The sequence below is a fragment of the Lithohypha guttulata genome, assembly GCF_036872675.1.
Source record: "Lithohypha guttulata strain CCFEE 5908 chromosome Unknown scaffold_7, whole genome shotgun sequence".
In the NCBI taxonomy this organism is placed as follows: Eukaryota; Fungi; Ascomycota; class Eurotiomycetes; order Chaetothyriales; family Trichomeriaceae; genus Lithohypha; species Lithohypha guttulata.
In genome coordinates, this window is record NW_027042756.1 from 513,798 (window position 1) to 531,989 (window position 18,192).

Consider the following 18,192-nt stretch of genomic DNA (forward strand, 5'->3'; position numbering starts at 1 on the left):
CTATCACTCCCCTCTCCAAAGAGACAATCGAAGAAGATACACCCATGAGTCCGAAATCACGACCAACCACGCCAGGAAGTGAGCATGATGGGATACTTCCTGAAAGCAAACTCAGCTCTCCTGGTAGAAGCAGGGCTAGTACAGTTGCAAATGCTGGGTTGTGGGGTGTTGGTAACGCAAATCTTGCAATTAGAGCTGGTTCTGGTGAGAGTGCTATGTGGAACGGCTCGAGTAGTGGAGGGTCGGGTACTGTGAGTCGAGCGAGAAGTCCGGCAAAGAGAAGGTGGGCTTCGCTTAGTACCGATTCGATGTGAGTAATGGGACATTGCCTTCTAGGACCGTGTTCCAAGTACCTCAGCGCACAATCCCGGGCAGTTTCAAAGTTTCAAGATAGATGATTCCAATCTCTACATCCTCTCACATGAAGGTCTACCCAGTAACACTACTCAAAACTCTTGCGCCTCCTACTCTGTCCCTTGTAATCCGCCAACTCGCTTGCCCTCCACAAACACAACAGGTGGCGTGTAATGTTTCCGCCCATGCAAAAAGTACGTCACAACACTCAAGATAGCCACAGCGCCCCAAACGGCAGGCGCCCAATTCGCCGAGCTGGTGTCCGTCGGCACATAGGCCGGAAAGCAGCTCAATACCACAGCGAACAACGAGTAAAAGAAACCAAAGACATTGATTGGTAGACCATAGCGACCTAGACTCCATCGTGCTGGTGGCAGTGGCTCGCCTCGAAGCCTCTTCAATGTGATGCAGCCGATTGACAGGCTGTAGGTGCTCATTAAGGCGAGCAGGTTCAGGGAGACAACAATATTGAAGCCAATTGTGCTTCCGAGGTTGATGAGGCAGATTATGCCTGAGACGATGGATGTGATGTATACTGCGTTATCTGGGACATGGCGCTTCTTGTTCATCTTGCTCCAGAGGTGAGAGAAGGGAAAGCCTTTGTCTCGTGAGAAGGCGAATACTTCTCTGCTTGCTGTGGCGAGGCAGGTAATGTTGCCGGAGTAAATGAGGAGGAAGAGTAATATGAGCAGGACGTAAGCTACGGCGTGAGAGCCAGTGTTTAGGAAGAGCTGCAGGTAGGGCGACTCCGAGTTGATAGCGTCGTCGAGACTGCCGATACAGAACAGCATGGTGATGAGTGCAACGAAGCCGAGGGTGGCGTTCAGAACGTATGACCACCACATGACGCGTGGTACTGTGACGCTAGCGTTGTTGACCTCTTCGGCAATGTGGACGATCGAGTCTGAGCCTAGGAACCATGTTAGCTTTGCCCAAAAGCGTTCGTAAGTATTCGTATGGTAGACCTACCCAAATTGCAGTACAGTATAGACACCTGGGTCACAAGACAAGCAGCACCAAGGTTCCATCCACTAGTGCTGGAGAAGCTTGTGAAGACATCACTTGCAGAATTCTTGGGTGCCATAATCCAGATTGGGATAATGGTGACGAAAAAGCCTCCCACATGTCCAAAGAGCGAGATTGTCTCAATCAGAGGAAGTGATCCCGAACCTAAAGTGTTGAAAAGGATGGTGACGGCAAGGAAAGCTAGCATGAGGAGAGTATATTGCCAATTTGAGAATGCATACTGCTCGTCCCTGACTCCCACAAGCGATTGAATTAAAGTTGTGCAGACAAAAACTGAGCTCGCCGTACTCGCGAACCAGCCCAATGTGCTCATCCAGCCAGCACAGTAGCTCAAGAACTTCTGGCAACTAGGTGGTGCGAACTGTAGAACAATAATTAGCTATTTTCTTCGACTGCATCTGTTTGCCGACTTAATCTCGAACACACGATGTCAAATTCCTTTCGACACTTCTTGGTCAAGCAGCATGAAGCACTTACCTCACTAGTCCAATGGTACTGGCCACCGGCGGTTGGGGCCATAGAGGCCATCTCAGCTAAGCTGAGGACAACGCTGCTATAGCATATGACGGTGCCAATGAAGGTCCAGAACAGGCCAGCGAAGCCACCGTTCGAGAGGCCAATGGCGAGAGATACGAGGACGAACTCCCATGTGGCCATGTAGATACTGATCGGGAAAACGTTAGACAATTAAACGACGACTGAAGCTGATCAGTGAGAAGTCGAGTTTGCCTCTTACCTGATCCAGCCAAAGACAGATAGATAGTTGAAGTTTCTCTTGAAGACCTGTCGATAATCAATCAGCATTGTCAGGTCGTGCCTGTCTGTGGCATGATGGATCTTCTGGGTGTCGTCAAGAGCTCTTTCAACGACAGCACATCCATAAGCCATATCGCCTAATTGCTGCCATGACGCTCTTGAAGGAGGTATAGTTCTCAAAGAATGGTACCAACCTGCTTCTTGCCCAATCTGGCCATATCGGCAACATCGTTGCTGTTCCTGATGTCGAGATCTGCATCGTCCACAACGGCTGCCGTGACAGCTCGTTCACGAATACCCATCTGAAAGTTCTTATCGTCCATGATGATGTTTTCCTTAGTATCCGGCTCAAACAATATAACAGCACAAAAAGCAGAAATATCTCTAGGTATACAATGATAAAACCTGAAGCGATATACTTGAAAATTTGATCAACGATAGAACACATCGAGCAGTGCAGATGGTGGCATCGGTGTTGAACCCCAGGACATGGGTGTGCATGTTTAGCGGCGACATCGTGCAGGAGCGACTTGTTGCTTAACGTGAAGATTGTGCTTGCTTCTCTTCGCAAGCTCCAGACAGCATTGAACGGTTCCACGACTGGTGTGCCTCACGAGTAGAAAAGGAAATTGACACGAGAACGTGCCTGCCGAACAAGCCCTAGAACTCAAAGCTCCACCGTAGGGTGGACTCGCTAAATCGAGCTGCTTGTGCTCCGAGTCGTGTGTGGATTATTGTTCAGTCCTAGCACACCAACCTGTATTTCGAGCATCCCTGAAAGACGCTGACACATGAGTAACGACAAAATACTGTAGTGCGTATCTTCAGGAGATTTCTTGTACGAGCATACGTAGGAACCTGTATTATATACACGTGGATGAGGACCACGTCCGTTCTCATGCTATACAACAAGGGTCTACCCCAAACATATGAGAAGGACTTCAAATAGTCGTTCGGGCTTGCATCTCACATTGAAAGCCTGGTTCTGGTTCAAGCGTCATTTCTCGGAGAGCCGCCATCTCAATTCTTTAGCCGATAGCGATCTGGCACGGGAATCTTCTCAGCCATCAGCTTCTGCACCTCAGCCTTCTTGAGTGTTACCCCAAGCATAAAAGGAGGAGGTAACTCTTCAGCCCTCAACATAGTCATCAGCATGTTTCTCGCTCTATCCTTCAACGCAACTTGGTTTCTTCCTTGCAGCATTGGCGTTGGCATGTCAGCATCGGCCGCCATGATAGTCGCCCACTGACAAGAAAAATTCGCCATAAGCTCCATCAGCCGTTCGTTCTCTGCATCCGTCCAGCGTACGGTCGCCTTGCGTGTCTGTATCCTCATGCCTGTATCAGCCTCTTGTATCCGCCGTATATCCTGCATATTCTCTCGAGCAGTCGATGAGATCTCGTTGAAGTTTGGGAAGGACGAAGTTGGAGGGGCAGTGCTAGGTATAGCATCGTCTTGAAAATGTGCTGACGAGGCAGTGCGACCGGTGTGTTGAATTTGTGGCGCAGAAGAAGGTCCAGGTTGACCCTGCGGCTCTCTATGATGGTGCTGGCGTCCTGAGGGCTTATCCGAGGCGCCAGGCTTGCGCGATTGTTGCACTTCCGGCTCTGGCGATGGGGAGACCATTCCAGCATACCCAGGACTGTCGCGTTGTGCAGGAGATGGTGCTCTAGCAGCAGGCACTTTGCTGGTGGCACTGCGAGGTCTCTTCGCTGGTCTAGAGTCCGACTCGTACCCAGCATCACTCTCATCATCTTCGACGACAGGATGTTTCTTGTTGTGGTTCTGTGCCTGAGTGTCTTGGTCAAATCTTTCTCGCACAGCATCCAGCTGGCGATGGAGAAAGCCCGGTTTCTGTGCTCCGAGCTCTTTTCCTTTTTGGCCGATTTGTTCCTGTCTGTGTTTCTCAGCAAGGACTTCACGGACTTCTGGCGAAGGATTATCTATCCAGTCAGCCGCGTTCTTTTGAGGCGCCACAACTCGAGGAACCTCGTTTCGTGCTTGTGATTCTGGCCTGGGCACAGACACTGCTCTTGTCGACTGGACTAGAGATTCAGGCTCGACAGAATGCTCGCTTGTTGCATCAGGAAGGTCGATCTCATTGTCGTCTTTTACGGAAAACACCATGTCGTCTTGATCCCCTAACTGTGGTTGTGGTGACTCAGAAATTGCGCTTCGATGTTGAAATTGTTTCCCAGGAGAGTTTAAAAGAGTTTGTGCTGCAAGTCGGTACCGTTCTACGCTCGCAGGATGAGGGCCTTGAGTGTTGATCGTGTGTCCTGGAGATAGCCGCTGTGTCTCTGGCTCGTAGACCGACTCCTCCTCCGTGTCCTCAAGTCTTCTATCCACTTCTCTGTTGTAAGCACTAGATACTTCCAGCGCGATGTCCTCCTTAGACTTGCCCTTACGCTGATCCTCATTATCCTGTACAGCCATGACAGATATTTCCTCGCTACCTTCACGAATTCTGATATTCGGGTCCGCAACTCCTCTTTCTGCTATGCGTCGGGCGAGCTGCTCGTCTCGAGCCACAGCCCATCGCACTGCCATCGCTACAAAGGACCTCCATTCATACTTCTTTCGAAGTCCAGGAAGATCAATGTGTACTCGTTCGGAACCTGTAACATATCTTCTGATTTCACTCAGTCGCTTCTCTTTCACTCTATTTAAGCGGACATTCTGTAGTAACGGAAAGCCATTGGAACCGTCTTCCGAATCATCGAACAATGCGTCGAGGATCTCTTCAGGGTCAATATCGCTTGCATCCCTCGCGGATTCTGCAATGATAATGAAGCATTGCGTCAGTATCGAGACGCCAAGCCTGATTGTGTCACTCCAGAAGTTCTTGCCTTCGTCGATGGTAACGAATGAATGCGGAAAGAGCTTTGACAGACTATAACCAAGGTATTGCAATAAAGAACGCGCTTCGGATTCCGGTGCATAGACTCCTGCGTCGACAATTTTAGAGACAAATATGGCAAGGTTGGCTCTAGTCAATATCTCTCGTGCCTCAAGAACACTAGTATGATCATCCAAGACTCTCAAAAGACGTTCCACTTGCAGGAATTTTCTATGTTCTCGGCCGCATACTTCCAGATCGATATCGAGCTTGCGTGCAAACCTATTGATCGCACGGCTGCGGTCTGTCGTGACGTCTTGTGCTTCGCTGATGACTTGATCGACCGCGGCTGAATGGAAGTGTTTCATGAGTTTCGATACATCCTCACCGATTTCCTCAAGACTTTCAAGGATGGGCTCTCTTTCCAGGTCATCACTGACATCGCTGTCGCAAAGCGCGATATCACTCGCTACGCTGTCCTTGTCGACGTCACTGAGGTGTTCGCTACCAGCATCAAGCACAGGCTTGCTCGGTACGACGAGGATTGTATCCGCATCTTCAACCACTGGTTCAAGGATGCCTTGATATTGGTCATGCTGGGCTCGATGTACGTTCCGAGGCTCGCGGCTTGAGATCCGACTCGATTGGCGGGTTTGGTGTGGAGAGGTGGTTGTTTCTCGGCTCTTTGTGGGTGACAAAGGCGCGCTCCTTCGTCGCACTGATCTGCCCATTCTACTCTGTGTATTCTGGAAATGACCTAGAACGATATTGCGCTAGACTCATATAACATTAATGTTTGTAAACACTGGCCTCGGTCTCAAGTGTCCTGCAAGTGGAAACAGCATTATGTGGTACAAGACGCGTTGTGAAGCTCCAGGTTGTAGAAAAGGTAAATAGGAGGATGTTTAGGGCATAGGGTTACACGGCCACCTTGATTGCTGCTAGCGTGCCTGGACATTGATCACGTGAAAAATTGCCGATGTATGGCCGGCGCAGTTCGGCTTCGTTGACCTGAATTCTGATACTCCTCTCCTCACTGACGCACAACATCTCTAGCAACACGGCACAATTGGTCGACTTTATGCTCTACCAATACGGTCGCTGTCGTGGGAGGCAACGTCACCGTATTCGTAACGATCAACTGCACTTTTTTTCCAGAATATTGCCATATAGAGAGACGCGCTTACTTGTCGCAATTACACTCAAGCTTTTCACCTTCCCCAGATCTTTGATGATCGACATTACGGCTCGTTACTAGTCACGCGCCAATGGCAGAGGTCTTAGACAGTGCAAGCGCCTCATGATCGTCACTTAAGCTCGTCATGAAATGGGCCATAATGATTGCGACAATGCGGCAATGAAGGTCTCGCTCTTCACAGCCTTTGCTAATATTAGACAGCTCTGTCTTTCTCTACAGAAGTACTAATAGACATCGTCATAGAGTGCTGATATATAAAGCTGTACTCGGGTCCTCTATTGAACCAACAGCCAACAGTATATCGATAACTCAAAAGCACATCATCAACATGCGCAAGCAGTCCATCACGAGCAATGCACAGCGCACGCAGTCTGTCTCCTCAGCACCTGAGACGGACGTCGTCACTGTAGCAGTCTTACCACCGAGGCTGCCAACAGATGTCGCGCCTCCAACAGGCATCGCGGCTGCCACAGCCTTTGACTGGGACGAGAGAGTCAATTGGGTACACAACGAGAAGATCAGTGAGGAGGAGGCTACCAGTGCGAAGAGATGGACGCGCAAGCTTGGCTTCACAACACAGCGCAAGAAGGCGAACGATATGCCTCCTTTCGTCTTCAGGAAGATACCCTATGACACGTGAGTTTTGTCGCGAACAGGTTTTGACCAGGCTGACCTCAGATAGATGGCGCAAGCATTACGCCAAAGACAAGGAAGGACGTTATAGAGGTACCTTGGCACCCGCTGAGGACTGTCTGCTACTGCCTGAAGACGTTGAACTTTGGCGATTGGGTGATCCTGAAACAAAAGCAGATCTATGGACACGAGGCAAAGCTGCTTTGCCAGTTTACGATGAACATCATGAAGAGCTCCTGCCACAGTACAGTCGGGACTATGACGGTCCGTCAACTCAAGAACTGAAGCCCGAATCAGGCCGGCCTCATGTTGCAGAAAGAAGTTCCAGTTTTATGGCTGATGGCAAGACCAGTGAACAGATCATTAGTGAAGCCAGAGCCAAGCTGGAGGCTGACAAGAACAAGAAGAAGAGCTGGAAGAATTCAATCAAGAGAGGCGCTGAATTTGCGATGATGGGTACCAACACTTGATCGAGACGGTATTACCACACATTGGCTCAAGCCTATCGAATCAGCGCTCTGAAATGCCTTGGCTTTTCTCTCTCTTGGTCGGATATGTACGTATATGTGATGTGGACAGCGAATCATGTATTGTATTAGCCGTTGTTTGTTGTTAAATACATTGATCCAGCGGTCATTATGTTCGATTATCGTGGCGCTCGTCGTCTTGCAAGCAACCAGCATCATCGACCTAGTTCGCTGTGCATTGCGACATACATACTCCACACTCGTTGCTTGTATCGTCCCGCAGCTCGTTATCCGAGAGCCGGAGCAATGGCCTTGGGCTTGATGTCCCTGACGATGTTGTCAATCGTCAATATAGAGATGAGCCTGCTCACTCACTACGGCAGGAAAGTCACCTGCTAAAGATGGCGCCCGATAGAGGCTCAGCACCAGTCCGCCGAAGCTCGTCCAGCTCACTCGATCGAGCACTCACTGAAGAAGATCATGAGTTGTCTCAAACCACGCTCCTCAATGAAGCCACGACCGAAAATCCTGTCGCAAAGCAGATCACTCAGTCTGACCTCGGTCTTTATGCCACGAAGTCGAGTCACCATGAGAGCGTGGTCGACGCCACGAACTTCACCTTCCGAGGTGTAACTGCTGGTCTGCTCATTGGGGTCATCATCTGCTTCTCAAACACGTACTTTGGTCTACAGACAGGATGGGTCAGTGGAATGTCTATGCCTGCCTCGCTAATCGGCTTCGCCTTCTTCAAGAGCGTCTCGAAACACCTTAAGCTACCCTTCACTCCGGTCGAGAATGTCCTTGTGCAGACAGTCGCAGGTGCTGTTGGAACGATGCCGCTGGGATTGGGCTTTGTGGGAGTCATGCCCAGCTTGGAATTTCTACTCAAGAAGAGCGAGGGTGCACCTGTCGACCTGAGTCTGTGGAGACTGATTGTCTGGGGCGTCGGCTTGTGCTTGTTCGGAGTAGTGTTTGGAGTGCCACTACGCAAGCAGGTCATCATAAGAGAGAAGCTCAAGTTTCCTAGTGGAACAGCTACAGCACTCATGATCAGCGTGCTGCATGGCGGAGCCCACGAAAAAGGCGAGGTTCAGACACAAGGCACTGAAGAGCGGGAGCAGTTGTTACACGGCACAGAAGAGGAGGACGATGATCGAGATAACAGCAAGCATACAAATGAGGAAGATATGAGACAAGATTGGAAAAAGCAGATAGAGTTCCTGCTGACTGCATTCGCAGGTTCTGGACTCTACACCCTTATTCAATATTTTATACCAGTGTTGCACAGACTGCCTATCTTTGGCAGATACCTGGCTGATACCTGGGTCTGGACGCTGAATCCTTCCCCAGCCTATGTCGGACAAGGCATCATCATGGGACCTGCGACGACGTTACATATGCTCTTGGGAGCTATAATAGGTTGGGCTGTGCTGAGTCCCGTTGCAAAGCACAAAGGTTGGGCACCTGGACCAGTTGACGACTGGGAGACTGGAAGCAAAGGTTGGATAGTATGGGTCAGCTTAGCTATCATGCTTGCAGATGCTGTTGTTAACCTTGGCTGGCTGGTTCTTCGTCCTGTCATATACTATGGACCTCAATTTGCCAGAACTACAGCCGAGCGGTACAAGGGCAGTTCTGATGTCAAGGAGTTCATGTGGTCCCATTTGTCCAGCAGTCATTTTGACTACAGTCGAGTCGGCGACGAGGACCGCACAGCGAAACGCGGTCAGGACGATATGCCAGACGATGCACCAGCACATCACTTGATATCTGGTCGTGCCGTTTCGATTTGGCTGCCAATCACCCTGATAATATGCGTCGTGTGTGTGCACATTACGTTCGGAGAATACATGCCTCTCTCGTTGAATATATTGGCATTGTTCCTTGCTCTCCTTCTCAGCATTATGGGCGTTCGAGCTCTTGGAGAGACTGATCTCAACCCAGTCAGTGGCATATCAAAGCTTACACAGCTCTTGTTTGCACTGGTACAGCCAACAGGAACACACGCTCACCATGCAATCATCATTAACCTCTTAGCAGGTGCAATCTCCGAGTCAGGAGCGCTGCAGGCGGGCGACATTCTCCAAGACTTAAAAGCAGGCCACCTCATTGGAGCAAGTCCGAAGGCACAATTCTATGGTCAGCTCATCGGGTCAGTGGTTGGCGCAGTACTCAGTGCTTGTGTTTACAAGCTCTATGTCAATGTCTATGATGTGCCTGGTGAGCTTTTCCAGGTTCCTACCGCGTACGTCTGGATCTTTACAGCACGACTAGTCACAGGCCGAGGCCTACCCGACATGGCGTGGCAATACGCGCTGGGTGCTGGTGGGATATTCGCATTAACCACAATCATTCGCATTTATCTTGCAGCAGGTGAAGAAGGCAGTTGGAGAAAAAAGTTGCATCCTTGGATACCTGGCGGAATTGCTGTTGCTGTCGGCATGTACAATACTCCTAGCTTCACGTTGGCGAGGACTGTTGGTGGATTGATAAGTCTATGGTGGGTGACGTTGAAAGGTAACGCTGAGACACGTGTAATTGTGCTTGCTTCCGGATTGATTCTAGGCGAGGGTGTGGTCAGCATTTTGAATTTGGTGTTGGCTAGTTTGAGCGTGCCTCATCTATAGCATTTAATTATGATTGAGGTGCTCTACTTGAATTCCGAAGCTCTTTCTGTCCAATATTTCGTGTCATCTTGCAATGTCTCTTTGACCAGTAAAGAGGTTGTCGTGTCTATCGTGGCATTAGTTGAAGAATGTTTCGTAGATAATCATTGAGCTGGGAACCTGCAATACGTGTACATTTTATTCAACGATTCGGAGAGCCGCACCTGGCACCTGCTCCGCCGAGATCAGCATTTGGCATGATCTGCATCACTTAGCGAGCTGCGATGCCAGTGGTGGGCTGCCCTCATGACTGGGAAAGCAATATCTCCACCACTTTCGTATTACAATCCTCCTAATGATACCGCCTGACAAGCTCTCTCCATCGTCGTGATCCCGAGAAGTTCTAACAGCGAGATACAGAAAGTCCTTCGTGCCTGCCCCGAGCTCAGCCATTGAGGAACCTGTTTGCCATATCTGTGATTTAATACAAACAACAAGCTTTGCCTACAAACACCTACTGCCTGGTGTCGATTGCTCCAGACCCTTTAAGAGACAAGCCTCAGAGGTTGGCCCATGAGCAGAATCACTGTACTGATTGAAAGACCATTACATTCGTGACAATTACCTTTCCTCGAAGAAACCACTCTTGACTGCCTTCCTGCTTTACCGAATACTAGAACACCTCTCTTTACAGACAAGGCCCTCCACCTGTCAATTCCTAACGTATCACGAGACCAAAATACACTACAATTGCGATCTGTAGGCTTCTTCCCTTGAGGCTGTGTGAGAAGAGGCTACGGCAGGAGAAGGAGTCAGTTGAAGTGGGAGACATGGGTCTCACGTACAATGTCTACCTCAACTCGCAGAAGATCTTTGGCTGCAAGGTGAGTCCCCAAACCTCTCTGCAACCACATCCGCATGCTACACACTCTTTGATTCACAAGAAACATCGTCTTGTATGCAACTGCCAGAAGTTCACATCTACACGTACATCTGTTTCTTTCTACATCTCTCTCTGACACCAAACCACAGCGTTGTAAAACTCACCTTGCCGACTTCGACGACATCATCTCTCGCAACTTTCGTGGCCAGCACGGTAAAGCCTTCCTCTTCTCGGCAGTCGTGAATATCAAACAAGCAGAAGCAATGGAACGAAACATGACTACAGGCCGCCACGTCGTACGTGATATACTGTGCAGTCAGTGTAGCGAGACGGTGGGGTGGAAGTACGATAAGGCTTATGAGGCGAGTGAGAAGTACAAAGAAGGCAAGTTTATCTTGGAGAGTGAGCTGTTGTGTACGGTGACGTGAAGAGGTTGTGAAGTTGCCGTAGCTGCTGGGCACGCGGAGGGCAGATGAGCAAGTGAGAAGGAAACAAGATTGGGTTGGTGAAGAGAAAGCACAAGTTACCATATCCTGGTACAATACAACAGCATGGCAGCTTGGACAACGAAGACAGAATGGATGTTGATGAGCTGTGCCCGGCTTACTATGGGACATTAGGCGAATCTTGGATACGGTTATTGGTCCTTCACATTTTGTGTCGAGAACCGTGCTTGAAGGCGCATCGGCAGGCATAATGGGCTAGATATAGCTTACTTTACAACGATATAAAGGGACACTAGTAATTTAGATATTGGACAGCATCTCCCGGATAGAGCTCAAGTAAATCGTATAAAGGAACATGTTTGAGAGACCGCTATTTCCTCTGCAATTCCACTGAGTTCAGAAACCGTAACATCCCGTCCCACGACCAAGAGTCGTTGTGCTGCTTATCTGACTAAGGGCCACATCCTAAGTCAAACCCGCATCTCTTGCTGCAAATGGAAGGTGTAATCTTCCTCAACCAAAGGATTCGATACAGGTATTTATGTACCTCGCTCCATCACGAGTGGGCTGATCAAAACCCCAACTTCAATCAAAACATAAATCTCCAAACCAACGTCAACCCCGCAAACACGCCCTGAGCTGGCAGACATCGATGGAAAAAGCATGAGATCTCGAATCTGGAGCTCTTCATGAGCCTAGGTTGATTATTAACGCTTGTTCGATGATGTATTCCCCCAGTGAATTTGTGTGATTGTTTCGCGAATTCTTCTTGTTTTCCTTTTCGCGCTGAGGTTTCGTGAGACGAGCTGACACCGTTTATCTAGACACATTAGGACGGAAAAAGAAGGAAACAAGACAGGACGAAATGAGTAAAGACACGATGCAGGCGGTCATCTTCGACGGACCACTCAAGGTCAAGATTGAGCAGCGCCCTGTACCTAAGATTAAGGAGCCTGGCGATATTATTGTCAAGGTTCGATATACAGCTCTTTGTGGCAGGTAAGAAAGAATACTTTGGTCCACAAGTGAAGCTATTGCTGATAATCCATGAGCGAACTCCATGTTTTTCGAGGCCATCAGCCTTCACCGACTGGCTTCATTATGGGTCATGAGTTCACTGGTGAGGTGGTCGAGATGGGAGACGATGTGAAGAAGTTCCAGAAAGGTGATACGATTGTGACACCATTCACAATCAGCTGTGGAGAGTGCTTCTATTGTAAGAAGGGATTCTCGTCCAGATGCGAGAAGTGTTTGCTGTATGGCACAGCTGCCCTCGATGGAGGTCAAGCTGAGTACGCTCGAATTCCTCTAGCCGATTCTACTGTGGTCAAGGCACCACCGAAGATCGACGAGAAGAAACTCGTCCTTATGGCTGATATCTTTCCCACTGGCTATTTCGCTGCATACAACGCTTTCAAGGGCTTTGAGCATGCAGACATCTGGGACATGACGGTCGTCCTGATCGGATGCGGACCTGTAGCTATGTGCGCGCTGGTCAACGCTCTTGAGTATGGTCCCAAACATCTGCTGGCTGTCGACTCGGTTCCAGAACGTCTTGAACAAGCTAAGAAACTGGGTGCGGAGCCATGGAATTTCAAAGAGAATAAGGATGGACTAGTCAAAAGAGTCAAAGAGCTTACCAACGGCAGAGGCGCAGACGCAGTCATGGAATGTGTCGGACACAGTGATGCTCTTGGACTGGGATTCGAGCTTCTCAGGCCTTGGGGTCGAATCAGCAGTATCGGTGTACACAATGGTGAAATCCCATGGACCGGCAACCAGGCTTATGGCAAGAACCTCACGGTCCAGATGGGCCGATGTCCAGTACGATCGTTATTTGAGAAATCTTTGAGTATGCTGGAGAAGAACCAGGACAAGCTCGAGTAAGTGTCGTGGTACTTCGTGCTTACGAAGAAAGTTTACTGACCGCTCCTGCAGCTTCATGATTGACAATATCCGCCCGCTTTCAGAAGCTGTTCCTGCGTAAGTGCTTGATAGACCCCACTGAAGTCTGCTCCAGTCGCTGACCAATACTTGCGCAGGTACGATGAGTTCAACAATATGAAATACCACAAGATCGTGTTTGAAGCTGATAAGTAATTGCAAACTCGCTTGCTGTTGCATGAATAGCTAGAGAAGGGAGATTTTCGAGGTCGCGACCCGATTCGAGGACTCGGCTTGCCTACAAGACTATGAACGGTGCCTAAATCACCCGCGTATAGCCACGCTTCGACGGCAATTATGCAGTCTGGAGTGGAAACTGGTTCTTTTGAGCGGCAGGCTACCTAATTGGGGTTGTCGATAGAACTGTACTGTACGCATACCCACAACGTAAAGCTCTAGAAGACAAGAGTCAGGACCACAGAATATTGATGCTTCATTGAATCAGCCAGTATCACAGTCGAAAGTTCTGCAAATCCTAGAGCTCTGGTGGGTTGTCTAGTCGTTAACTCTGCAATCAGACGTCAGTGGATCACCTACTCGGTGCTTGCCCGCTCGTTAGTTCACCGCATAAGCAAATCACATAGTCCAATATTCATAAGTAGGAGTGGACTTTCAGGCACTTGACATGAACAGGACAAGTCTGGTGATTCGCGACCCGTTAGCTGAGCAACTGGAGCATCGTTGCGGCAGGTGCTAGTGGTAGTCGTGCAGATAGAGTGATGTGCTAGGGTTGAAGATGGAAGGTGCGTTGGATGCAAACTTCCAAAATTCGTGTGTTGACCGACCTACCAGCGATCGGTTATCATAGGACGTGTAGCTAGATATCTTTCGGGCAACAATTTCAACTTCTCCTCAACCTCTATACTTCCTTTCCTGCCATTCACCTTCCCGCAACGTAAACCCGTCACCTTTCGTGTCTGGACCTTCGTCCGTCCTCCTCTACCTCCAGACCTCATATCCTCCGTCTTTACCACCGCGCAATCTTGCCCGCCACATTTTTGCTACAGCTCTTGTGCCATACAGGACTGCTCTCTTCATACTACCTTTGACGGCTCGACGACTTTCCCATTCAATCCATCATGTCTACGTCAGAAGGTCATGGCGCAGCTCAGCTCGATCCTACTGCGGTTTTGACCGAAGGTATGGGCTCGATGAATGTCGGCCACGATTCTCAGCCCAAAACAGAGGAAGAATACGGCCAGTCACAATTGACCATCCGAGCCATCGTTTCCTCTCGAGAAGCTGGTGTAATTATCGGCAAAGCTGGCAAGAATGTGGCCGATCTTCGAGATGAGACAGGCGTGAAAGCTGGAGTATCCAAGGTCGTTCAAGGTGTTCACGAACGCGTCCTGACCGTCACTGGCGCCCTATCTGGTATTTCCAAGGCATATTCCATCGTCGCAAAGGGCTTGCTCGAGGGAGCTCCTTCTATGGGTATGGGTGGTGCTGTTCAGAACAATGGTACCCACCGTAAGTCCATAACATTCCACATGAGTGCTGTTGCTAACTCTTTGTCCAGCCATTCGACTCCTGATCTCTCATAACCAGATGGGCACTATCATCGGCCGACAAGGTCTGAAGATCAAGCAAATTCAAGACGCTTCAAGCGTCCGCATGGTTGCTCAGAAGGAGATGTTACCACAATCCACCGAACGTATTGTTGAGGTTCAAGGTACACCTGAAGGCATCGAGAAGGCTGTATGGGAGATCGGCAAATGCCTCGTGGATGATTGGCAACGTGGAACTGGCACAGTGCTCTACAATCCTGTTGTTCGTGTCCAAGCTGGTGCTGCTGGCCTTCCTGGCCCTCCCACGGGCCTTCCTCCTGCAACTGGTGGATATGGCAACCGTTCTTACAACAGAACTGGAAACGGAGCTGATTTCAGTGATTCTCGACCATATCGATCCGGTGGTGGAGACGGTCCTCCCATCAGAAACAGTGGCATCCCGGCAGTTACCGAAGACGGTGAGGAGGTTCAGACCCAGAACATCAGCATTCCTGCCGATATGGTTGGCTGTATCATCGGACGAGGCGGTTCTAAGATCAGCGACATTCGCAAGACCTCAGGTGCTCGAATTTCTATTGCCAAAGCACCTCATGACGACTCTGGCGAACGAATGTTCACCATCATGGGAAGTGCAACTGCTAACGAGAAGGCTCTCTATCTTCTATATGAGAACCTCGAAGCTGAAAAGTCTCGTCGACAGGGCATGTCTTCCGAATCGACCTAGAGTGTCGGTTCTCCGATAAGCTCTCTGCATATCTGAGCTACCCTTTCCTATTGTCCTGGTCGTCGCCCTCACCACTGTCTTTCACGAGGAAATCTTCCCATACGATACCCATCGGTTTGCTGTTTTCTTTCGATAAAAGCGTGCGACATGACTTGTTGTTTGTCTTCATTCATCGGCGTCGGGCATAGAGGTTATTCTAGCGCAAAGCAAATCCATTCACGTCGGTTTGACATCGACTTACCTACACGATCACGATCACACGGATACACTTGATGACCTTTGACGGCTACGATACCTGATCTGTTTCACCGGAACGATCATTGCATGCAGCAGAGCTGCTCTACACGACAGTTGACGAATCATGACTTTTACGTTCCTGCACCATTAACTCTACCAATGCTCTCCTTAATCACGATCACAATCGCAATCCAACAAGACGATACCCAGCCACATATCATGGCACGACAGTCCCCCACAGACATTGACCGATAGCACATGGAGCGGATTCCAGCCAGGGAGATATACTACTGAGATGGACTGAATCTTAGTGTTTGCGGTTAGCTAAGCCCTTGCAGATGAGAAGCACAAGAACCACGATCTGCTAGTAGAATATTGCTGGTCTGCTTGTCAATCAACAGAATTAAAAACTGCTTCTTCCACAATCATCCTCCTGTCTGTAATACTTAAACTCAAGTTTCAGTGACTGACAAATAGGTTGTGCGACCCCATGCCATGCTTGCAACCACGAAGTGGTTGCGCACAAATATGTCCTCATTTGACCCACTGATACTACTCGTGAAAGGAAAGGAGGAAGACCTTCTACCACGAATTTCGTTCAATTAATCTCCCTATCTTGTGGTTCACCGCTGAGCCATCAACATACTTGTGATTCATTGCCGCGGTATTACACTCCAACACATCAATCTTCGCCAAAGGTATGATCAGAAGTCTTGTTAAGCAACGCAGTTTCTTACATTTGCAACAATATGCTAATTTTTCACCATCTATCTGCAGCGAGCTCATTGACTCACTACCAACCCTGTGCGCAACATGAACTAGTCGCGTGTCCTGTGCGAATCACCAGACTCAGGAGCAATCTCACGGCCTTCATTTCACTCTCTGATCATCCAGCTCCATGCCGATTGATCATATATAGCCCAGTCACGCAGCTTTTTGACGAAAGAACTCCGTAGCTAGACAATAGCCCCCGGTCGAGCCGCTGCCGCCGCATCCAAAAGTTCCTCGACATTACGGAAACGTAGATTCGGGAAATACTTGGCCCTATGTCTTTGAACCTTGTCCTTGGGAAACATCGACGCTCCGGAATAGCTCAATACTTCGAATTGAGCCGTCAGTACGGACTCGGGTGATTCATTGGCGACGATTTGATTAATGGTGTCTGCGAGTGGTTTTGTTCGACTGGTCCATTCGGGGTCTCTTTTCGAGATGATGGTGAAGAGGTCGTTCCAGGAAAGTTGCTGGCCGGAGAGGTAGGTGTAAGGGTCCCAGGGTTCGGTAGTAGCGAGGAGGACTGCGACGGCTTTTGCGACGTCTCGGACGGAGACTATATCGATGAGTTGAGTTCCAGGTCCGTAGATGGTGAATGTCTTGTTGGCGTGATCCATAGGCCAGGGAGCGCCGATGTCTGGGAGGTAGCGCTGTTGTGCTGGGTAGATGTAGTCGGCGAACCAGGAGTTGCAGACGATTGTGCTTCTGATGTCTGTTGATTCCTTGAGCTTCTGGTGGAGGGCTTCGTTGGCGTTGGCGAAGAACATGGGCTGTTCGGGGTAGTCTTCTACGTTCGATGTCCACTCGGATGGGACGAATGTCTTGCAGCGTCTCGATTGCTTGCATGCTTCGAGCATTGTGAGGTGGATCTGGAGTGGGATATCGAGGTTCTGATAGTCTGCGACAGTTGATACGAGTGCGTCGCAGTCCTCTAGGACTGTAAGGAGTGAGTTGACACTGTAGTCGGTTTGTCTCGATTCACATCGTTTTTCTTGAGTGTTGCTGCGCCGACTGAGTACTACGACTTCATGGCCGTACGATACAAGCTCTTCAACTAGGTACTGAGACACATTGCCTGTGCCAGCAATGGCCACTTTGATTAGTTTGCTTGCTTGCATTTCGGATCGGGCGCATTTTATTGTGAAAGGTGGCAGAGTAGTCCGCTGGTGAAAAGGCTCCCTATATAATAGCTCGACGCAATCGTCTTGATGGCCTAATGTTCAGTTGACTGGGCAGTATTTGGAGACATTACAGAACGGATGCAGGCCATTGGAGTAGCCAAGACCGCATTGTTCTTGGTAAAGAGTCTCAAGCGGGCAGGTAGTGGAACGAGAAGACATTCATAGGAACACATTAGTAAGGCATACCTTGGTCTCGTCAGCAATCGATTCTGTTCTTGCCTGAAATTTCTCTTCCGGCCTCAAACCGACTCTCGTTGCGATATTCGCGCCGTCCCCTGAATCAGTGCGACGTAGTATTCGACACTAAGATCTGCGCAGAGACTTAAGCTGAGGTCGAAGAGTGCACGTCAATCACAAGCTGTCCTGATGAATCCTCAGGATTCTGTATATACACGAACTGAATCAATTGACATCGTATCGTCAGTATAGTAATACTCTTGCAGCGTCCAAGCTCCACTTGCATATGTCTGCGAGAAAACATGCTAGGGCAGACCTGAAGATACCACTAGCGGGCCTGAAAGAAGTTGTTGAAGTGCTACAGTGAGCCTGCCCTCCAATTGGTGAGCCGCATACTGTTGCTGTTCGCAGCGAGGCGGTACAGCTGCCTTCGAAGCGATAG

General features: G+C 49.4%; 7 protein-coding genes across 7 annotated transcripts; 4 read left to right on the plus strand and 3 right to left on the minus strand.

Annotated features, from left to right (window-relative positions):
• Positions 1–464: 464 nt before the first annotated feature.
• Positions 465–2,459, minus strand: TPO5 (polyamine transporter tpo5; the record flags this gene model as incomplete). Its single annotated transcript, XM_064902348.1, has 5 exons — positions 465–1,264; positions 1,324–1,741; positions 1,858–2,044; positions 2,117–2,280; positions 2,331–2,459. The coding sequence occupies 5 exons, from the start codon at positions 2,457–2,459 to the stop codon at positions 465–467; spliced, it is 1,698 nt and encodes a 565-aa protein (XP_064751322.1).
• A 697-nt stretch (positions 2,460–3,156) lies between these two features.
• LTR64_008033 (uncharacterized protein) lies at positions 3,157–6,217 on the minus strand (the record flags this gene model as incomplete). Its single annotated transcript, XM_064902349.1, has 2 exons — positions 3,157–5,732; positions 6,163–6,217. The coding sequence occupies 2 exons, from the start codon at positions 6,215–6,217 to the stop codon at positions 3,157–3,159; spliced, it is 2,631 nt and encodes an 876-aa protein (XP_064751323.1).
• A 284-nt stretch (positions 6,218–6,501) lies between these two features.
• LTR64_008034 (uncharacterized protein) lies at positions 6,502–7,276 on the plus strand (the record flags this gene model as incomplete). The annotated part of the gene is made up of 2 exons (XM_064902350.1): positions 6,502–6,809; positions 6,856–7,276. 2 exons carry the CDS (start codon positions 6,502–6,504, stop codon positions 7,274–7,276), a joined length of 729 nt encoding a protein of 242 aa, XP_064751324.1.
• A 398-nt stretch (positions 7,277–7,674) lies between these two features.
• Positions 7,675–9,900, plus strand: OPT8 (OPT superfamily; the record flags this gene model as incomplete). The annotated part of the gene is made up of 1 exon (XM_064902351.1): positions 7,675–9,900. The coding sequence occupies one exon, from the start codon at positions 7,675–7,677 to the stop codon at positions 9,898–9,900; it is 2,226 nt and encodes a 741-aa protein (XP_064751325.1).
• Positions 9,901–12,309: 2,409 nt separating this feature from the next.
• LTR64_008036 (uncharacterized protein) lies at positions 12,310–13,308 on the plus strand (the record flags this gene model as incomplete). Its single annotated transcript, XM_064902352.1, has 3 exons — positions 12,310–13,091; positions 13,147–13,191; positions 13,251–13,308. 3 exons carry the CDS (start codon positions 12,310–12,312, stop codon positions 13,306–13,308), a joined length of 885 nt encoding a protein of 294 aa, XP_064751326.1.
• Positions 13,309–14,231: 923 nt separating this feature from the next.
• Positions 14,232–15,384, plus strand: HEK2 (RNA binding protein, heterogenous nuclear RNP-K like protein; the record flags this gene model as incomplete). The annotated part of the gene is made up of 2 exons (XM_064902353.1): positions 14,232–14,622; positions 14,672–15,384. 2 exons carry the CDS (start codon positions 14,232–14,234, stop codon positions 15,382–15,384), a joined length of 1,104 nt encoding a protein of 367 aa, XP_064751327.1.
• A 1,193-nt stretch (positions 15,385–16,577) lies between these two features.
• LTR64_008038 (uncharacterized protein) lies at positions 16,578–17,510 on the minus strand (the record flags this gene model as incomplete). The annotated part of the gene is made up of 2 exons (XM_064902354.1): positions 16,578–17,329; positions 17,375–17,510. 2 exons carry the CDS (start codon positions 17,508–17,510, stop codon positions 16,578–16,580), a joined length of 888 nt encoding a protein of 295 aa, XP_064751328.1.
• Positions 17,511–18,192: the final 682 nt, after the last annotated feature.